This window comes from Temnothorax nylanderi, unplaced genomic scaffold (assembly GCF_030848795.1).
Source record: "Temnothorax nylanderi isolate EJ_2023f unplaced genomic scaffold, tnyl_v1.0 TNYL_tig0365_pilon, whole genome shotgun sequence".
NCBI classification, from domain to species: Eukaryota; Metazoa; Arthropoda; class Insecta; order Hymenoptera; family Formicidae; genus Temnothorax; species Temnothorax nylanderi.
The window spans coordinates 105,702-126,616 of record NW_027249427.1 but is presented as its reverse complement, the minus strand read 5'-3'; the positions used below and the strand labels follow the sequence as shown (position 1 = coordinate 126,616).

Here is a 20,915-nt window from a genome sequence, read left to right as displayed (position 1 = left end):
GTGCATATTATTGTACGAGATGAATCGAGGGGGGTCCGTAACAAAAACAACGGCAGCGCGTATGTCAAATATGAGGCATAAAGTAATTTAACGAGACAGTAGTAAACACCTTTATATACGATTTTTTTACAGCAAGTCTTGTTACAACAAGTCTATCACATATGTATTTCGGACTTGTTTATTTTCGCTTTTAAAAAGTGAAAAAAGAATAAAAAATTGCGTCTATTAAAAGACGTAATAGAATATACGTATGCCCTACTAAAATAAGATAGTATTTTCAAATGGGCCAAAATACAATCGGGAAGGGGAAGATTAAAATAAGTCAAAATAATAGACTAATTTTTTTTTCCATCAAATAAGGCCTTGTTTTCGAGAAAAGGAATTTAGAAAGTTAATTAAATAAATAATAAAATGATTATTACCATATCATAACAAATAATTGTGCAAATTACGCGTAATTAACCCAGTTAAACGTTAATTATATTACATCGAAGCTATATCTTTAAGTCGCTTCTAACTCTCATCCTCTGCTGTGTGTATGAATCGCACAATTAGTACGAAACAATATACAGAGTACGGAGAGCACGTGACACCGCAGAAGATAATTGATACGGCAATTATACGCGCCATGCATCGTAGCGAAATTGCATCCTTCCGATCACGAGTAGGTACCTAATCAGCGTCACCACGTCGTCGGTAACAGATGAATGGAGAAAAATACCGATTGTGGTCTTTTTAGAACTTTCTAGAAACATGGCAATCTAAAAGTTCAAAATCGTATATTTCTCTATCTTCTGATCACTTGCGTATCGCGTATCACCCACGCTCGTGTTTACGTCAGCAGGCGGTTACGTCACATCTGAGACACGCGTGGCCATTGTTAATAACGTAATGATTCTCGTGTTTGTTTCCCAAACGTACACCGATTTGTCGTCTAGGGAATGGTCTGGGTAGATAACCGAAGAAAACCACACGGTCCACACGTGGAACTTCGATTAAGAAGTTCGATCAGAACTTCGTTCATGGAACGACTCACGTTGGGGGGTTGTTCGCCGAAATCAGAAAGATTAAAGATTAAATAAGCACGGAGATATCCCTGATGGAGTGCGGAAAGATAACTTCTGATTATTTATAAGGATATCTTTGGCATTGAATTGAGAGAGAGAGAGAGAGAGAAAGAGAGAGAGGGGGGAGAAGTCTCGTGCGATGCGATAGATTTGCCAACAAAGATGAATGAGCAGAGTTATTTTAATACATTCCTATCACGTGCGATTCGTGGTATAATCGACGTAAATAAAAACGAAAGATAAAAAGATCAAAATGTACTCAAGATTAATCCGAGAACACCTTTTTTTTGTATAAATGATCACTTGGGGTGATTTTTCTACCTCAATTGAAAGTCATTAATTACATATTGCATATTTTTTATTCTTCTATAATTTACTAGTATTTGAGGACAATATGTGTATAAATTTACTTAACATTTTCTGAAAAAAAGTAAGGAGAAACGAAAAAAATATTTAAAAAACGAAAGAAAGAAGCACATTAAAATTACTGTGACGTACCATATATACACGTAACATAAATATAAAATAATAATAATAAGTTAAATCATTATGTTATACACATACAATCAATTAGAGAGAAAAACGCTAAGTTCAAACTCTGGCTGATATTTTTCGCAATATTATATAATACATTTGAAAACATTTGAAAAATCAGAATACATACATATATAAAATGTAATATTAAAATATGTATCTTAATATACACTTTATATATACGTATATTAAAACTATAATTATATATGTAAATTTTATATACGACACAAAAAATTAAAAATAAAATTTTATCTTAAAATCTAACACAAATTATAGATCGTTTTACCTAATATCATATTAATATCACAATTGCGTTAGTTTAGCATAAACAAATAAATATCCAATATTGTTCTGCATAATATATTGATTTGAGTATCGTTAACATCATTATGGGATAAATATAAAATCCCAACGTGTAAGTACTAACTTTGTACGGAAAAAAATTGAGTTTCGCGTGCGTTACCAGATTGTGAGCTATCAATCTGCTGCGAGCTATAAATATTTTTGAAAATTGCTGGAAATATTTGCGATCTCCCATGATAGATTATTTTGTGAAATGTTATAGATTCTATTCGCGCACGTGATACCATCGAAAGATACTACTTCATATAATCCATTCGGAAATAACTCTCTCTCTCTCTCTCTCTCTCTCTCTCTCTCTCTCTCTCTCTCTCTCTCTCTCTCTCTCTCTCTCTCTCGCGCGCGCGCGCGCGCGCAACAACGGATTTTCCGAGTTCCATTCCATTCGCTAGCTTAAGTGCACGCGCAAACTTTCCGTTTCCTTTCCTTTCCTTCGGTGTTCGATGTGCGAGGAGGATCGCGCGAATTTACTCGCAAACACGGGATCACGGTTTCGAAGAGCTCGGTCCTCCAACTCGTCAATCTGAGATGGGAGAACTCATTGGAGGGGTTTCAAACACAAAGTTTGTCTTTCGCTTTCCCAAATTCAAAGAAAAGGAATAACGTAATATTCCTTTTACTTTCGATTTATAATCTTTCTCTTTCTCTCTCGGTTTTTTTTCACATTTTTTTCACTTTTTGAATTTTGTCCAGAGTTAGAGTTTACATTTCAAATTTCTAATCTATATATTTGCAGATAATTACGGTGTTAAACCGTTTTTACACAATTTCCTTCCTATGTGACATCCAAAATGTCACAGTTTCTCAACGAGTAAGAAGTTAAGTAAATCCGACGAATATGAGTAACAAGTCGAGAGAGAGTTAAGTAGATACTAGACTTACTAGAGAAATGAGATATCGTTACCGCTCTTTCGGCGTAGCAGCATCCCTGCAAGAATCCGAGAGCAGGGTGTTGCGAAAGCCGAATAAGTTTGAATAGAGCCCGCATTCCGCATCGAATATCCCGAGAAACTCATTAAGTGAGTTGCCCCATCAAGCGAGCGAACGGGCAGAGGGCGGCACGATGGAGGAGGGTAGAAGGTGGAGGGTGGAGGGTGAGGGATTGACGTGTGGGTGGCAATGGCAGCTGTTTATTCGACTTTAGACGGTTTGCAGCAAAAGTATCTGACTAGTTACGAGACCGCTTCGTTTACGTCGCTTGCTTCGTGGCGATAACGCTTAACAATAAGCGTGTTACGCTTGTCCGGTTAAACTGCACTTGACTTCGAAATTACCCGAATTACCGTCCAACTTCAACGCCGAGATCATTTACATTACTTCTCGCATCGTCTCGTGTTTCTGCTTCAAAATTATCCAGCTCTTTTTAGTTCTAATAAATTAATACGAATTGATGCTTGTTGTGATTGTATGTTTAATAGTGATTATGTGTTTAATAGAAAATATATACAATTTTAAATAATAGTGATGGCAATAAATCAATAATAGATATATTTAAGATATAATAAGAAAAGGAGAATGTAAGCAAGAAACATGAAAAATAAGAGGCAATGTAATTGAATCCAGATAAGATTAATTGAACCATATTTATATATGACAACGTATAATATAAGAGTTTTTTTCCTATCCATAATAATAATAATAATAATAGGAAAATAGCTCATCTAAATTTGAATTAACACACTTTAACACAATTTTAGCTATGTTTTGTATAGTTTATTGGAAAAGAAAGTTCTCAATTGGATTTCCAAATTGGAAATTGATAGTCCAAATGCTCCAAACAATTACAATTCGTAAATGAAACCACAATGGCCACTAATAGCACGCTATTTTCACAGATTGTCGATATCAGTAACAATTATCATTAACCGACAATATTGCAGAATATTGTATATCTTTTTATCACTTTTTTTGTATATGCTATCGAATAAATGTTTCAATATAGATATATACAGATATTCCAAAAATATTTATTTAACATTTATTTTATCATAATTTTTAAGTCAAGGAGATCGAATTATGCTGTCGATAACAGCTTTTCTTAATTGACATCATGTCAATTAAGAACTAAAAATAAAAAGTATAATATCCTTTCACGATAACTTTCCAGGAACGAGAAAAAATTTCTGTCGCTCACCGCGCTATCAGATGATATCGGCGTTATTAATATGCCGTGTATGCGATGCAAGTACCTGATTTCTCGTCGTCGTGCACCTGCGCGTGCAGTGATTCCGAAATAAATACGACAGTGAACGTACACGGGCGACACGCGTAAAGCCGAGTGATGTAGGTTTTTTGACGAATTAACCGCGTCATCGAAAGACCATAGTATTTTATTAGCTGTCAGAACGCGGTGTGCGGTGTTTTTTATTGAAATCACATTTGTCTCTATTTTTGCTGAGTATTTTATCGAATGTCACAAACGTACTTTCGTGGTAAAAGCGATGTTATCTAAACTGCGAACATTAAAAGTTATAGCCATATCTGTGCTATATCAGTTATATAAATAATCATTTCCTGTTTCTACACCAATTCCATTAAGAGCTTGTGGTATAAAAACTTTTTTAAAAGATATAGAGAAAGTGCGGATATATTGTGAAAAGTGAGGCAATAAACCATCATGATATCTAGCCTATTAAGTGTGACAACTGAGCGGACAGTATAGCGGAATTACTAGCTGCTGCATCCTTAAGTTAATGTACAAAGCGGCAACGTAGTACAAGGTGTCATAACACGTTAAATTAAAGATTTGGTGTGTATCGCTTACTGCGTAAGGTTAGTTTATAAACTTTTATTTTGCACTTAATTTACTTCACAGATACTTAATCGCTTTTTATTGCATGTAAAACTAAGACAGAACTTTAGTGTGATCTATTTAGCAAGTGTATACATTTCATCATATAATGTATACATTTCTATTGTGATAAAAAGGTAAAAATACCGATGTCAGATAATGCGGGATCTACTTTCAGCTTCACAGACCTAATCTAGTAAAACAGAATCTACTTAAAATCTAGCAATGATAGTGGAAAAATGCTGGAATTGTCTTGTACAAGAGTTTTTTCTACAATTGCCGACAATTTATATGTTTACTTCTCTCGCTATTAAGCGAAAATAATCGGTTACGGACTAAAGAGAAGACTATGTTGAATCCAATTTGAACCCGGTGTGGCACTCTTGCATCCTTGTCAACTGGGTCGAATACCACCGAGAGAACTAGTCGGTGATCAAAGATCAGTGCGCGACACTGCCGGATCAAATATCCATTTCCGTTTCTACCGACATAAAGTTTGCATGGCCTGAAACTGGAAATGATAAGCCCTGCCTTTGCGATGAAATGAGCGCGGAGAAAGAAAAACTAGTTTCTTTTCTGGACTCTTTTTTTACATTAATAATCTAACCGTTCCTCTAGAGAAAATCTCATCAAGCGATATGGATCATGATTGCTTCAGAAGACATTCTTCTGAATTGTAATGGCCATTTAAAGCAACCTGATGCATTAAAATATATGTATAAGTATATAAAAATTTGTAGATGTATATAATAATGACATATTAGGTCAATATCTTCTTCGATGCTTATTATTACTGTTATTATTATTATTTTTTTAGGCATTATGAAATAAATTTAAATTAAAGAATGCAACAATAAGTATTGACGCAAATAAATATATATAACTATTGACTTCTTTAAAGAAGTTTTATTTCATTTATGGTAATGAAACAAATTTAAGTGTGGTATTCGTCTATAGTGTTATCTTGTTATCTAATCAGAGAAACGCAAACTTCTTGCATGAATAAATGCAAATAACGATCAACGACTACTTCTTTTGCCAGTCATATCTTGATAATTAAGGTAGCAAATAAAAAAACGCGAACATCAACATACACATGTGTAGTAATTCACACCAGCGGTAAATGAGTGTATTTGGATAGTAACTGTGTAATATGTGATGTGTTAATCGTGATAAGTGTGTCACATGCGATGTGTTAATCGCACGCTATTTCTTTTTCACGAGAAATTGAAAGTGAGAATCGCATTGTGATACCCAGCCATCACTCATCGATATATTTCCTTCACCACGAATTCCGCTGAGTTCTATGTTATCATTTCTTCCTATTTTTAAATTGTTCGCGTTCTCACAAATAAGTTCCATTCATTTTAATATAGATCCGTTTTGTTTTTCTAATAACATTCGATCAAAGAACAAAAGAGATTAAAAGCACTTAAAAGCTTATACTCGCGATTAATTACATGATAGAAATTTTCTTTCTTCCTTTTGTCGAAATCGAGTGAACATGAATACTGAACAATAAAAACTCAAAAAATCATAGACCGTTTTATAATAGTACTTTTGCTTTTTTATAACGTGTGGCTGTAGATATGTTAATATAACTTTTCGATTAATTGCTTTTTCTACATGCTTTCTGCACGCTTTTTCTATGAAATGAAAATTTATACAATCTTATGAGAGAATTTTTCTCTAAAGTTATAAAAATAAGACCATATGTTCAATAATAGTTACTAACAGATGTTTCTAATCTTTTTTTCTAATCATATCTAGAGATTTCTAGGATTCACTGATTATTGCTTCCGGATCAATCTTTCCCGCTCGCTTAGATTAGCTCATAAACGCAAACTTTGAGAAGAGAGAGAGAGAGAGAGAGAGAGAGAGAGAGAGAGAGAGAGAGAGAGAGAGAGAGAGAGAGAGAGAGAGAGAGAGAGAGAGAGAGAGAGAGAGAGAGAGAGAGAGAGAGAGAGAGGAGAAACACTGATTTACAATATTTATTATTTGCCAGTCTTACAAACAAGAGAGAAACAGTAACGAACAAAATTGAAGCGTGGAGCATTGTTTCTGTTTAGTCTTTTATGCCGCTTATACTTTAAGACGTAATACAACTACGTATGCGACACTTTATACTTTAAGGTGTAATACAATCATGGAATCATGTATGCGACGCTTTCGCACCTTGCCCGTCTAGTCCGGGCAGAGAGTCGATCTTGGGATTGTAACGTATTGTGTATATATATATATATATATATATATGTGCATAAGTAACGTTACAATTAAATTACTAAAAATTAGATAAGAAATAGTCGTTTTAAATTCTTCAATTAATATGAGTAATATGAGACTGTCTTAACGCGGTTAATAGGGTTTACGTTATTATGACAGCTTTGATAACGACAGATATTGTGAAACAAATAAGACAATTTAAATAATCGTTTTTATAAAAATAAAAATTTTCACAATTATTTTAAAATGCAAATATATAATGATCTTATCAATATCATTTCGTTAAATTAAATAGTTCTCTCAAATATAATTTCAAAATAAATAAATAAATAAATGAAAGTTTTACATTACACTTTTTATCGCAATATTTTTACTCATTTTCATAAAATAAAAAATGTAAAAATAATAATTAATAATAAATAAAAAATTTAAATTAATAAAATGTCTACAATTTTTATATTTTATTATTTTTAATATATATATAAATAAATTAAATTTAAAAATCAATATTTAATCTAAATTATAAATCGACTGACTTTCAAGACGCTTGATTCATTAATAAGAAACAGCTGAGACACATCCGTAACAATTGAATCGTTTAACCCGATTTTATTAGCGGGTTACGCGAGCGGGAAACTCGCCAGAAAGAGCGATCGCGTTTTATAGTCCGATCGCACGCGTAGAATCGTATCCCACCGCGGATTGCACCGATAAAAAAAATGCATATCTGAGCACATTCTCGCAAAGTACATTTGCTTTTCTATCCAAAGTGAACGCACACGGCCGGATACTTGGCGCAATTAGTTCTGTTCGAGAGCAACAAGGAGCATCTGGCGAAGAACGAGCTACCTAAATCGACTGGGGTTTCTATTTTCGTCCTGAGAGAAGCGGGACGAACTTCATCACGTCGAGTACAGTCGTCTCTTCAGCTCGTCGCGTCGGATATGCCCACTAGTGACCGGGATCATGACAAGATCGCCACGACAACCGGTGAGAGCCCGAAGCCCTTCTTGCGTTACATCCGGTAGTGTTAACCCAATATACTTCGAAGTCGAAGTAATTCTGCATAGTGAGTTAACGAAGTGGAGTACATAGGAGCAAATGAGAGTCATCCCACGAGTTCCTATCCAGATTACCGAACAGTGAGATATTAAGAGAAAATATAATTTTACTAATTAGTCTCTTTTCTAACAGATCTACTTCTGTGTATATAAGTGTAAATTTCTGTATAGATTGAAAACATTGTATAGATTTCTATGCTCGTCTGTGATTAACATATCACTTTGCAGAAACGATATGCGGACATAGTTATCGCAAATTGTATGTATAATGTACGTGTTATGCATGAATTTTAGACGAGTTTCATATATTATAAGTATTTAATTGTAAGTACAAGCAGACATTTTAATATCTATTTTCTCAATGACATATACTAGATAAGTCACGTTCTCGCCGGCAACTTTGTGGTGGTGTGTAGCATATCGTAACTATTTTCAAAAAAACTACTGAATACGATCCTTCGTTTTCTTCTTTCTTCGTCTTATCTGTAACCAGATGGTACTTTCTGCACGTAAATATCTCTGTATCTAGATTCTTTCATATATTTTAACTGCGTCGTTTGTTACATAATTCACAATGTAGATACGAGGTCTCATTTCGCAAACTCACTCGCTTTTCGGTTTTCAGATAGTACTAACGAACCCGCCGATTTCGATAGAGCCATCTCTACGACCGGTAAGATCTCTAACGTCATTTCAAATACATAACCATTTTTACTTATTTTTAAATCTTATTTAATTTTCTTGTCTCAGGCTATGGGTTATTTAATGTATTGTTGTTACTGGCGGTGTTGCCAATCGCGTGGACCGCCACTTTTGACACCACTTCCGGCGCATTTATCTTGGCATCGGCCGAATGCGATCTCCAACTCATCACGTTCTTTCGCAAAGGTGTATTAGTTGCATTTCCTTACATAGGTACATAAATTTAAATTAGGATCAATTGAAGTAATCATAATAATCCTGTATAAATTTGATACTAACAATCTATAGAATCGTAATAATTTTTTAAAAGATTACTATACTAAAAGATATAGCAATTTAGCATCAAAAATTCAATTTCTTTACAAACCCTTTTAAAACAGTAAAATACTATATTGGACATTATTATCATGTTATAGATTCTTTATCGCAATTAACTTATAATCTTATATCTCTATTAAAATATAATTTTACAAAATATCTCTTTATTTTACAGAGTTTAATTTATATTATATATTGTGATATTACTGATTTTTTACAGCTATGATAACAACTGGTTTTATATGGGACTACATAACGCCCTACATAAGTATGAAAACACTGTTCATCCTCGCATTATTCGGTGATTCGATTTTGAACATTGTAAGCAGTGGTGTACAATCATACTATGTATTTCTACTAGTCAAATTTATCAGCGGAATCTTGTAAGTATTTCTTCTAAGAAAGCTACCAAGAATTTTTGTTTAAAAATCTCTTAAAGCACAACTGTTTTATGATCGTTTTATTCTCTTATTCTGAAAAGAATATTTACTATTTATTCGTGTTAAATATTTTGACGAAAAATTATTTCTGGAATTTCTACTTAAAGAATTCTAATTAGTCAAACATTTAACATCGACATCTATTTCTGATTAACAAAGTAATATTTTCTACGTTAATCGAATTTTCTTCTAAAATTCTTGAAAATAAATCAGGCACATCCTTTTTTAGCCTTAAGGTTTATTGCGCAACCTTCTCTCTTCGCAAATCTTACGCCTGATAAAATGTAACGCGCAATCTATGATTTACAGTGTAGGCGGTCCATTGGCGATGGTGATGACGTATCTAACGGAATTTCATTCCGCGAAGTACAAGCCCCGCTTCACCACATGGACGGGATTCCTCTTCGCGGTGGCGAACATCGTACCAGCAGGTAAACACGCGATCGCATGATATAGCGTTTAATGCATCTACCTACCTACTTATCAATAACGATATATTTCTCGCACAAGCAAATAAACGACGCGTGTAAAGATAAAAGCTATATCGAAGTTGGAGAAAACTTAGAAAGAAATATACATACATAGTTGTAAAATATATAAACTTTATATACGAGGGAGAGTCAGTAATTATCCGCACTCTATTTCCATAATTTATTAGAACAATAGCAGAGAATATACAATTACATCATTCTTCAACATAGTCTTTTTGCTTTTCAATGTTTTAGCTTTCCACAAGCTTGCATATACCCTCGAAAATAAAATGCTTGGTTTGTCCTCAGCCATGTATGCACCGTTTCTCGCACATGCGTTGGTTGTTGTTGCATGACAATGCATATACTGCTATCCACACACTGTTCAAACGTTACATAAGATCTGTAACGTTCAAACGCTACATAAGATCTGTTTTTTATAGTTAAACAAGTGTACACTCTCTGTACTTAAAGTGAGATAGGTATAGATATATTTGAAATAGCGAAAAAAGGAAAGTTTTAGTACAGTCCATGTAGCAATAAAAAGCAAACCTATACAATCCAGATCTCGCTCCCTCGGATTACCATTTGTTTGGTCCACTTAAAGATTCTAAGGAAATCTCTCTTAAGAGAGGTCGTCGATTTGCCACAGACCAACATGTGCAAGAAACGATGCATTGCATACATAGCTGAGGGACAAACCAAAAACTTTTTTTTTTCGAGGGTATATGCAAGCTTGTGGAACGCTGGAGCATTGAAAAGAGGATTATGTTGAAAAATAATGTAATTGTACATTCTCTAATATTGTTCTAATAAATAGTGCGTGGATAATTATTAACTTACCCTCGTACATGATAAGCATCCACGTAATCGTAACAATTTTTATTTATTATTGCGTCTACTGTTTATTTTATTTGCACTGTTAATATGTCTTATAAACGTAACTATAATATTTGGATGACTCATGTGAAAAGGATTCAGAAGCGATCTCAGTTCTCTTGTTGCCGAGGTTGGCGAAACTAGTTCGAAACTAGATTACGTGTCACTATCGCGACGTTCTGTATATAATAACCAGCAAACTTTATTTAACAACGCGTACGGTGAATCACATTGACACCGAATAGTTCCGGCTGAATACGCGAGCTATCGAGATTGCAAAACTTTAAGAAATAAATCAATTAGTTTTGGACTGAAGGACTAATTTTCTGTACGATTAAGACTTCTCATTGTCACCTATCACAAAGAAGACAACGCGAAAGATCGAAAAATCGGAAGATCGCTCATATACTTCTTGGGGAGAAAAAAAATTAATAAAGACACAACATGGATTTGTCCCAATAATTAAACGTACGACTCGACAGCTCTGGGCTTCACGATACTACCGTTGGACTGGCACATCGGCATTCTTGGCCAAGATTACGACTCTTGGCGTATATACCTACTGATCTGCTCAATATCACCCGTCGTCGGCCTCGTGACGGCGACCATGTTGCCGGAAAGCCCTAAGTATCTCATGGCAATTGGCAGGTCAGATGCTGCTCTGAAATTGCTTAGAAGGATGTATTGTATGAACACTAGGCAACCTGCGGATACGTTCCCGGTAAGTCAAATAACGCGTAAAACGATTTAACTTTTAATTCTAGATGTCTTATTTTTCCCTGTACTTTTGATCTTCCAGATCGGACTATTCATTTTTATTAACCTTCAGCCGAAACACGCTAAAACCTAATTTAAAAAGTTTGATCTCTACAGAGATTTTTTAGTTTTTATTATTTTCTATATTTGTCAAGTAAACATTGTACATTGAACATATTGCTGCACTCGTTATTGGCCGTTTTTTGACAGGATACACAGCAAAATGCCATTTTTATTTCTGACTCGAGCAACAAAAATATTGCATTATTCGGGGCGTTATTAACTTTTTACCGGCTTATCGAGCAAAACTCGTTATTTCGGGCTCTAACAAATGACCGGGAGATATCCTTCGCGACTTCATAGCACCTCGGCTAGATACAAACGACACGTTTTATTTATGGCACGTCCGCAGCGAAGAGAAAAAGAGCGAGAAAGCGGCGTAAAGCGGAAACGGAAGTAGAGAAAGGCGCAAATCGTATTTTCCAGGCGAATGAAGGCAGGGTCGGTACTGGGCGTCACTACACACACCCCGAGCGAATTTAAATTTTGCCCTTCTTTTTATCGCGAAACCTTTTGGACAATAAATCACCATTTCGTAGATCTATTTATTCAGATCTTGATAATGAAAACAATGATAAATTTATACCGTTCATATACTTTATGTATCATACATTATTTCCCTATCTTATGCTGTATGTCTGTGCATTCATATTCTATGCCGCTGCCGCCACTGCATTTAGATAGCGGTGCACAAATCGGACGCATAGTTCACTCGGTGAGCCGAGAAAAGGGCGCCTTTCATCTCGTCGCCTCCCTTCCCGTTGCAGATAAAAGCGTTGTTCGTTCGGCAAAAGACGCAATTGGCGCGTCCCGTGCTCGAGACGAGCCTCGAGAGGATGCGCATCTCGCTGTACAACACGAAGGTACTACTGACGACAACGGCCTACCTGCCCGCCTTCTGCTTCGTAAGTTTTCTCCAATTTGGAAGTATGCTCGGGTAAGTTTGGATAAGGCTCAGTGCCCTGGACGCTTCTCGACGTGATAATACTCGAAAGCGATGACGAATATTGTTCGATTGCGTAGATTCAACACGATGAGGCTGTGGGTGCCGCATCTCTTTATCATTCTCAACAACTTCGACGCGGAGAATTGGACACCGGAGGAAAGGCAGCCGACCATGTGTGAGATGCTGGACCGTCGCGCGGCTTTACCGGGCAGGCAATATCTGAATTGCTCGAACTTTGACGACGCGTGTTTCAGGGTTGGTAAAAATCGCGCGACGCCAAGAGACGAACCTTGCCGATAATCTAATTATCGTCAAATCAATATTAAAATATCAATCTTGGAGTAAAGCCGCAGTGTTTTTAATTAACGGATCGTCAATTAACCGCAAACTGCGAGCCTCATTAACAATTTTCCTCAATAGAATTTATGTAATATAGCAATTTTAACGCCGTGGTCCTTTTTCAGTGGACTATCAATCCCTCGGTTTATCAAAATTCCACCATCATCGCATCGTCAGCCGTTTTATTCTCATTTCTCGCCGGATTTATAATGACTACCAAGCTTCGGAAACAGATCATAATGCGTAAGATATTGTATCATTACATTTACTGTGTCAAACTTAAAAAGTTTCATCCTGTAAGCAATATATTTTGTTAGAGAAATTAATATAAATTATCTTATATTAAAAACGAGTGCAATAAGTGTAGTCACTGAGTCACATAAAAATATTTCTTTCCTTTTCAAGAGAATGTCAATGTTTTTTTGCGTATTTTTTACATACTCTAGCTAGGCGTAGAAATGGCTAAATGTAGTCTATGGGACGGCTGTTCCGCGGGAATAATCCATAAATTAACGTGTACAACACCATTCTTGCAGTCACGGCCCTCCTGATATCGGTGGCAAGCAGTTTTGGAATAAATTGGGCGCAGTCTCCGCCGTATATGCTGACGCTGGCGGCGGCGGTTATCGTGACGACAAGAATAGCGGGTAATATCGTTACCGCGGTGAATGTCGACGTTATTCCCGTCCCATTAAGGTAATGCCGCGCGAATATATAAGCGCGTCTCTTTGACGCACGCGACCGTATCCTCTGCACTCTCGCCCGCGCATCCCCGTGTAATTCCGATGGAATTAATTGCGCCACGTGCAACCACGTGGCAGATGTGGCGAACGCGCGAACGGCAGCAATCTCGGGACTTATCGAGCGCAATCCACGATTCGTCCGCTTATCAACGTCCGTATCCGTTAATGCGAGAAACGGAGATACATCGTCGCGAAAGATAAATATAATCGGTCGACGGAAATTGATCTTTTTGTTGCAGAGCCACGAGCACCAGCATCCTCGTAATCATTGGAAATATTGCCGCTATCGTGGGAAATATGATTTTCTCCGCGCTTCTGGATACGGAATGCATCATCGCTTTCATGGGATTAGGTTGTTTTTTCGCCGGTACGATCAATGCAACGCTCAACAGTTTAATCCTTTCTATATACGAATCGTGTCATATCATAAATAAAATAAACGTCCTATCAATGGCCGGACACGTACCAGTGTCCGACCATATTGGAGAAAAATATTTACTATTTATTTGAACAATTAAAAATAAAAATAAGCTTTTTCCCAATGAATTGTTAAATATTAAAGTTTTTTAATATTTATTATTATTTTTATTTTTAATTGTTCAAATAAATAGTAAATATTTTTCTCCAATATGGTCGGACACTGGTACGTGTCCGGCCACTGGGACGTTTACCTTAATAGATGAGATTTATCTATTACATTTTTTAAGATCTCTCAATTATTTTTCTCAAATATTTTTACTTGACTTAATTAGATAAGTAAAATTAATTCTAATTCTCTGATAGAGTTTAACCTAATTTCTTTTCTAATATATTTTCTTTTCGCAGTCTGCTTCTGCGTATCTCTATTCTTTCCGCAACCCGTGAAAGAATCGCCAGCGAAACCTGCTGAAGTTAGCGAAATATCGAAAGCGTAAAGAGCGCAACACACAAATACTTCGAAATCATCCGCATATCCACAGAATTGTAAATATTCAATTAAATGTGTAGTTGCTTGGAAAAGCTCTCGGTTGCTCTAGGCTGTGATATTTATTTAAAATATAATTTATCGGAGAAAGAATTTAGAAAAATATAGTAACAAATTCAACGTTAAATAAATCTGCCTCTCTTTCTTTCTCGTCGAAAGTAGATGTAATATAATTTTTTATAGAACTTTACGACTGTCTCTTCTTTTATCCTTTCCCGATACTTCTCAGCCGAACAACGCAATATTTAATGACTCACAATAAAACAAGTACTTCCGACTTTTATGGAAACGTTTCATGTACCTTGTTTAGAAAAATCTTTCCCGGCGTTACGCTTCCCGACAGTAATTTACCTTCATAAAAGTTTATAGCGTCAGAAACAAGAAACGCAAATGCGAATATAATATTACTTTTTACGATTGTGAAAATATCACCTACCGAATAGCGTTTTTAATCCTAGCACAGCCATCTTCATTTATATTTTATATGTACGTGATACGCACTTGATAATGGGCTTCTTAAAAGATCGTTATATTCTTTGACCCGAAATAATCTTTAATAACATACGAAACGAACTTTATTCCTTCCACGTCATTTTATGTTTCAATTTTTCATTAAACTTTTAAAGTTTCTCTTTATAACATATAATTAACATTTCATTCTAAAGAGGATCAGAAGCGATCTAGCGTCTTATTTTACCCATATTTTCCATCTTTCTATTCGCAAATTTTACATATTTGGGTAAGCTGCTTTTAGTTTCGTCCACGGGATTTAGGAAGTCACATTTGAATTGGAAAGCATTTTGCACTTCCGATTTGTTCGGAATTATTCAAAGTTCCTCAACGTCGCTCGGTAACGAGAGACTTACGTCAACCTGCATGAACATCGCGTCGCGGATTACGACGACAGGTTGATTACGTGTAAGCTGTGAGACACCGCCGCGGACAGTCGTGGTTATCGAAAGTTATCCGGCGCGATAGTTAATTAGCTAGTTGTGCGCGGAACAGGCCGAGAGGCAAATTCACCGTAAAGTTTACCTTTGCCGAATATGCATGAGGGAACCATATAGCGCATGCTTATTGCCATAGCGGCGGTAAGGCGAGAGTTACTTCGCTGGAGCTGCACTTCTCGGTTTTGCTCGAAGCATAAACATCCGAACTTGTACGCAGTTTCCTCTGGTTTGGCGCAATCGTGCGATATATAGGGCAGCCACCACCGCGGAATTAACGTAAGCCGTACAGTTATTCGTCACTTAACCCTTTCGGGATAACTCCGGGGATAACGCGGTCCCAAAGAATGTTTAATGCTACCCAGGGATTAAGAGCTTTCCGTACGTTTCTAGCTTACACGAATGTCGAGAGTTGTCTGAAGGACCAAAATTCAAATAAAATTGTAATATCTTGAAAGAGCAACGCGTTATCTACGAAAATTCAGTTCTAACTTACAATAGTAATTTTTTACATCTATGAAATTATACACGCTATAATATTATACAGGGTGAGTTTTATTTCGTGCACTAATTATCTCCGCCAATTATCTCAGAAAGTATTGGAAAAATGTTTCAGATAAAAGTTGGAGGGTTCAGAAAGGGCCAATAAACGATCTTATTAGATTTTGCGTCCCGCAGGCCTGTGTTAGGCCCTCTCTGAACCCTCCAACATGAAAGCTCCAAGGAGATGTATACACAAATATTTTAAAAAATTGGACTACTATTGCAACAGCATATTCTTAAGACCAAATCAAGTTAAAAAGTCTTGTACCACTTTTCCCTCTGACAAACAATTATCGAGATATCGTAAGCTAAATATTGAGAAAGTTACCAAGTTTTCTTTGAATATCTCAAAAAGTATAAGCAAATGAAAAAATGTTTCAGACAAAAGTTGTTCAAATCAATTAGTAGAAAAAGATGATACAATAAAAAATGGGGTTTTTATTTAAAAAATTTGATTTGAGCTCTACTGGGCTCAACACGGGTCCCGGACCTAAAATCTAATAAAATCGTCTATTGGTCCCCTTCAAACCCTCTAACTTTTATCTGAAACATTTTTCCAATAAACCAATATTTTCTGAGATAATTGACATACGAAATAAAACACCCTGTATAATACTGGGTTTTAATGGTAATTATAAATGCTAAATTTACAATTATCAGGTATTTCTGACAATTTATTATATCATAATTTAACCTTTCATTCTGTTTAAAAATGAAATTAATGCGTTATTATTTGATTATACAAAATTGACATAAGCGCTAGAATTTCACGTTATTTGGAAATTTACAAATTTGTGTGGCGGTCTACGTGGTAAACAATAATTTCATGATTTATTTTATAGGATTATATACTGAACGATACTTGTGTGAAACTCATCCCGCATCATTATTTAAACAAGTCCATGCATCATTGATAACTTCGGCAATTTTATCTTCGATTTAATCTCTGTTGCGTTTAATATGTGTTATTCATTTTGAGTCATGTAATAGTCATGATGTGTCATTAATATTTTATCGCGATAAATATCACGGCTGCTTTATTAAATGCGTTAATTAAAGGCAAATATATAACGAATGAAGATGTTTGTACAAGCGTATATTAACTGTGATATAAATTGGTTAGCCTGTGACGTTATGATTTTCGTAAAATAAATATTTTGTTTTTCGCAAATTAAGCGTTCCATAGAGTATAATTTGGATAAATTGTTATGCGACGATTGTCATATCTGTTATATTGAATTTTAAATAAATTCTAAATTGAAGTAATTTTTTAAAATCCTTTATTGTACCGATACAAACGATATTTTTTTTAATTAAAAAATATAAATAAAAAATAAATTTCAGCTTTCACTAGCCTGCTCTCTCTTTCTCTCTTTCTCTTTCTGCATCTTTGTCAAATACCATATATACATATATCTTGTTTTCTAGTCTTCTTATTGTTCTTAAGCTAAATTGCATCTTATTTCTAATTTTGCTCAAGTGTTTATTATACGCGATTATATAAAATCGTGTGTAATAGATAATAAGAGCATATAATGCGTAAATATATGTGAGTGTCCGCAATGTATTGTGCTCGGATCTGTGGGTTAGCTAAGCAGCTTAAATAAGTATGCGGTTCCGTTATCCCTTGGAGGTAGCATCAAAATATACTCTTCATGCCCTCTGATGTGAACCGGACAGGGATGTTAAAAATTACTATTAGTTTCCGACACATATACTCCATGGATGATATAATAGAATACCTGGAGTAGGTATTCGCTATTTTCGAACTTCAGGGCCGTTTGATACCTTTGTATTATCGGTTGAGTAAAAGTACCGAATACTGATACCTTATCTACTTGCAGCCATTTTACCGGCCGCCATGCACGATATACACGTGTTTACTGACTGTGGATTCTCGTTTTCTTGGGAATGCAGCTTTTTGAAAAACAGCTTGACCCTCAAATGCATATGTAGAATTAATTTTATCTCAGTAGACAATAAATTCAAGACATACATAAAATTAGAATTAGAGATTCTGGACAATATTAATAAATACTCAATCAAAATTCGTTTATTTCATTCTTGTATAAAACACAATTGCGTAGAAAAACTAATAAATATAGTAAACATGTGATTATATATTTTTGGAAAATATTCTGCTCCTCAGTAGTATATATAATTCTCAATAATAGATTTAATATATCGAATTAATATAATCCATTACTCGCGTAAAAATCTTCCATTTGCTCCAACATAAAAAGTGCATTTGCTGCGATAAAAGCAGGAACGCGAGTAAGTATTCCTCGGATAATGAAACATTAGAGTGAAATACACGCAAAAACTACAACTATATATACAGAGGCGCGAACTACATTTTAATTTTCATTAAAACATCCGCGAGATTAAGACGAACATACCATCTCATACCTCACCTACATAGCTATCTCATCCCGATCCTCTTTTTTCATCCTCCATCTTCTCCCTACAGAAAAAAAATAGAGTAACAAGAGAAAGAGAGAGAGAGAGAGAGAGAGAGAGAGAGAGAGAGAGAGAGAGAGAGAGAGAGAGAGAGAGAAAGAGAGAGAGAATTTGTAATTAAATTCTCGTGGTAAAGTGCTGTTTAACACCTGCATCAATGCCAAGTTGAGTGCAAGTCAACCCCTTCACTGTAGCCGACCCCGGCAGTAAACTGGCCATGCAGATGAAAAATAACACGAAGCTGACACGGCGATTTATCTCGTCAGAATTTTTCCGCGCAAAAAAGAGTTTTTATAAAACAAGTAACTTTATTCGCGCGCGATCGAGCTTTCCGCAACTTGTCCGAGAAGCATTCGAGAATAAAAACTCTGAAACTATAGTTATGTATAAATTTTCTCATTCAATTTATTTCTTCGCTGATCCTCTACAAACGCAGTTTATGCAGTTTGCAAATATTGCGCGGCTAATAAATCGCATTTCCGAAGCAACAAGTTCAGAAATGTTATGCAAAATTTCAACAAACTATTTTTTTCTCGTATTATTCTCAACAAACAAAGATATTTACAAAGTTTTTAAAAATACTCTCATCTTTTTAAAACAAAATATCAAAAATACAACTTCTAAAATATATTTAGACATTTTCAGAAATTAAATTCGTTTCTATTTATCATAATCTTATTAATCGTTTAATGCGGTTTCACACCGCATCTACTATGAAATCGTGTTATAAACAAGTAAGCCGAAACAGGGAGTCGAATAATTTCCCCTTCATTTCACGAAAATTTCGGCCGCTTTAAGAACGCCGAATGAATATATTCACGCACATTCTTAAAAGTACACGGTCTTGCAACCTCCCCGATTATGAAATAAAATCCGCGCTCTTATCGGTGGTAGAATCAAGCGTAGTATTAAGCTTGGCGCCCCCGCACCTCTATTTCGCCATGAATAATTCATCGCGTGCAACGCACTTGTCCGTAACAATGCATGCGGACGCGATCGACAAACCTCGTCATTCGGGAAATTAGCATTTTTACTCTGCGGCGCAATGCCGACGGTTCGCCGCGTTCGCCTGCGTAACTAATCGATCCCCGAGTTTCGTACGATCTTATCACGATAATATGGTAAATGTGTCTTACGATAAAGACGATCCATAGGGGATCATTTCCTGACGACATGACATCGTGACGCGTATGCTGACATTTCACGTTGCTTATCGCCAATCAATTATGTGTGTGCCGAAGATTTCACCTCGTAGTATTTCCCTTCAAATTACATTCGATCCTGCCATCATGGTTACGCTCGCGCCTCGCTGGAATATGTATCACGTTTTATCCCAAAGATGCGCAGATAAAATTGTTAGATTTCACCATCGATAATTTCGCGGCCCACGGCATTGCAATGTAAATAGTGGAAAATATTACGCAGAAAGTACAATGTCCACAGATATAATATTAATTATATTTTCTGGTCCATTTTGTTAAAAAGCAAAGGATCGATTAATCCTCAGTTAATTTTAATAAAATAAATTCTAATAAATTTAATAAAGCACACGGATTCCCCCTCAGAACAACGTAGATGTGTCGGCATAAAAACGGAATATAAAGGCTTGATAACAATATCGGAATTATCCCGATGCGACTGCGAGCGTAATTCTATATGTATTATAGCCATTTCCCGTCCGCATATTTGCGAAATTCCGGGAAAGCTGAGCAATATAAAAAATTCGAATACCGAAATTCGTGGCCTATGCATGTTTCCGATTCGATCCTGCTAACTATAAATTTTGCGAATTATATTTGGCGAAAAATTGAATAATTTTCCTCTGCAGATTATCGATTAACGTCGCTGAATATTCAAAAACTGCCTTCGAATGCCACAACAAATTAAGTCACGAAATTAAACTGCATGCTACATTAAATTGAGAGATCTGTTATTGGTTTTCCAAGTACTTCGTTATCATAAATATTACAAGTACATATACAAATCCATTACAAATCATAAATAAAGCTTACAATACCGCCGGTCGTTAAAAATGCAATATATCTTTAACTCGTAAACATCAATAGTAGAAGCAGAACAGCTGGTAATAATTCGGTAAAAGATATTTTGAAAAGCATTTTGAAATCAGAAAAATGGATCAGTTCATCAAGGACGCGATGTTTGGAAAGCCATCATCGCGTTATAAGATATTATTTTTTTTTTCAAAATTAATGAGAATATAAAGCCTTGAAGAACCGCGGTACTTATATCAACAGAAAGGAGAGATAAAAATACACTACCCGGAAATTTCATTATGTAAGTACCTTCCGAAC

The 20,915-nt window shown here is 35.5% G+C and overlaps 1 protein-coding gene across 6 annotated transcripts; it reads left to right on the top strand.

Moving 5' to 3' along the window:
* The first annotated feature begins 4,179 nt into the window (after window positions 1-4,179).
* On the top strand, window positions 4,180-14,930 carry LOC139781814 (putative transporter SVOPL). 6 transcript variants are annotated; one of them, XM_071720713.1, is made up of 14 exons: window positions 7,994-8,117; window positions 8,265-8,295; window positions 8,412-8,545; window positions 8,662-8,709; window positions 8,787-8,951; window positions 9,277-9,439; window positions 9,806-9,927; window positions 11,328-11,566; window positions 12,429-12,598; window positions 12,685-12,862; window positions 13,072-13,189; window positions 13,483-13,642; window positions 13,929-14,056; window positions 14,515-14,930. In XM_071720713.1, exons 3-14 carry the CDS (start codon window positions 8,530-8,532, stop codon window positions 14,601-14,603), a joined length of 1,596 nt encoding a protein of 531 aa, XP_071576814.1. In that variant the 5' UTR covers window positions 7,994-8,117; window positions 8,265-8,295; window positions 8,412-8,529; the 3' UTR covers window positions 14,604-14,930. The 6 variants fall into 6 exon arrangements, with proteins under 6 accessions (XP_071576810.1, XP_071576811.1, XP_071576814.1 ...); XM_071720711.1 differs by having other exon boundaries at window positions 8,265-8,306; XM_071720709.1 differs by lacking the exons at window positions 7,994-8,117; window positions 8,265-8,295; window positions 8,412-8,545 and adding exons at window positions 4,180-4,733; window positions 7,746-7,965.
* Window positions 14,931-20,915: the final 5,985 nt, after the last annotated feature.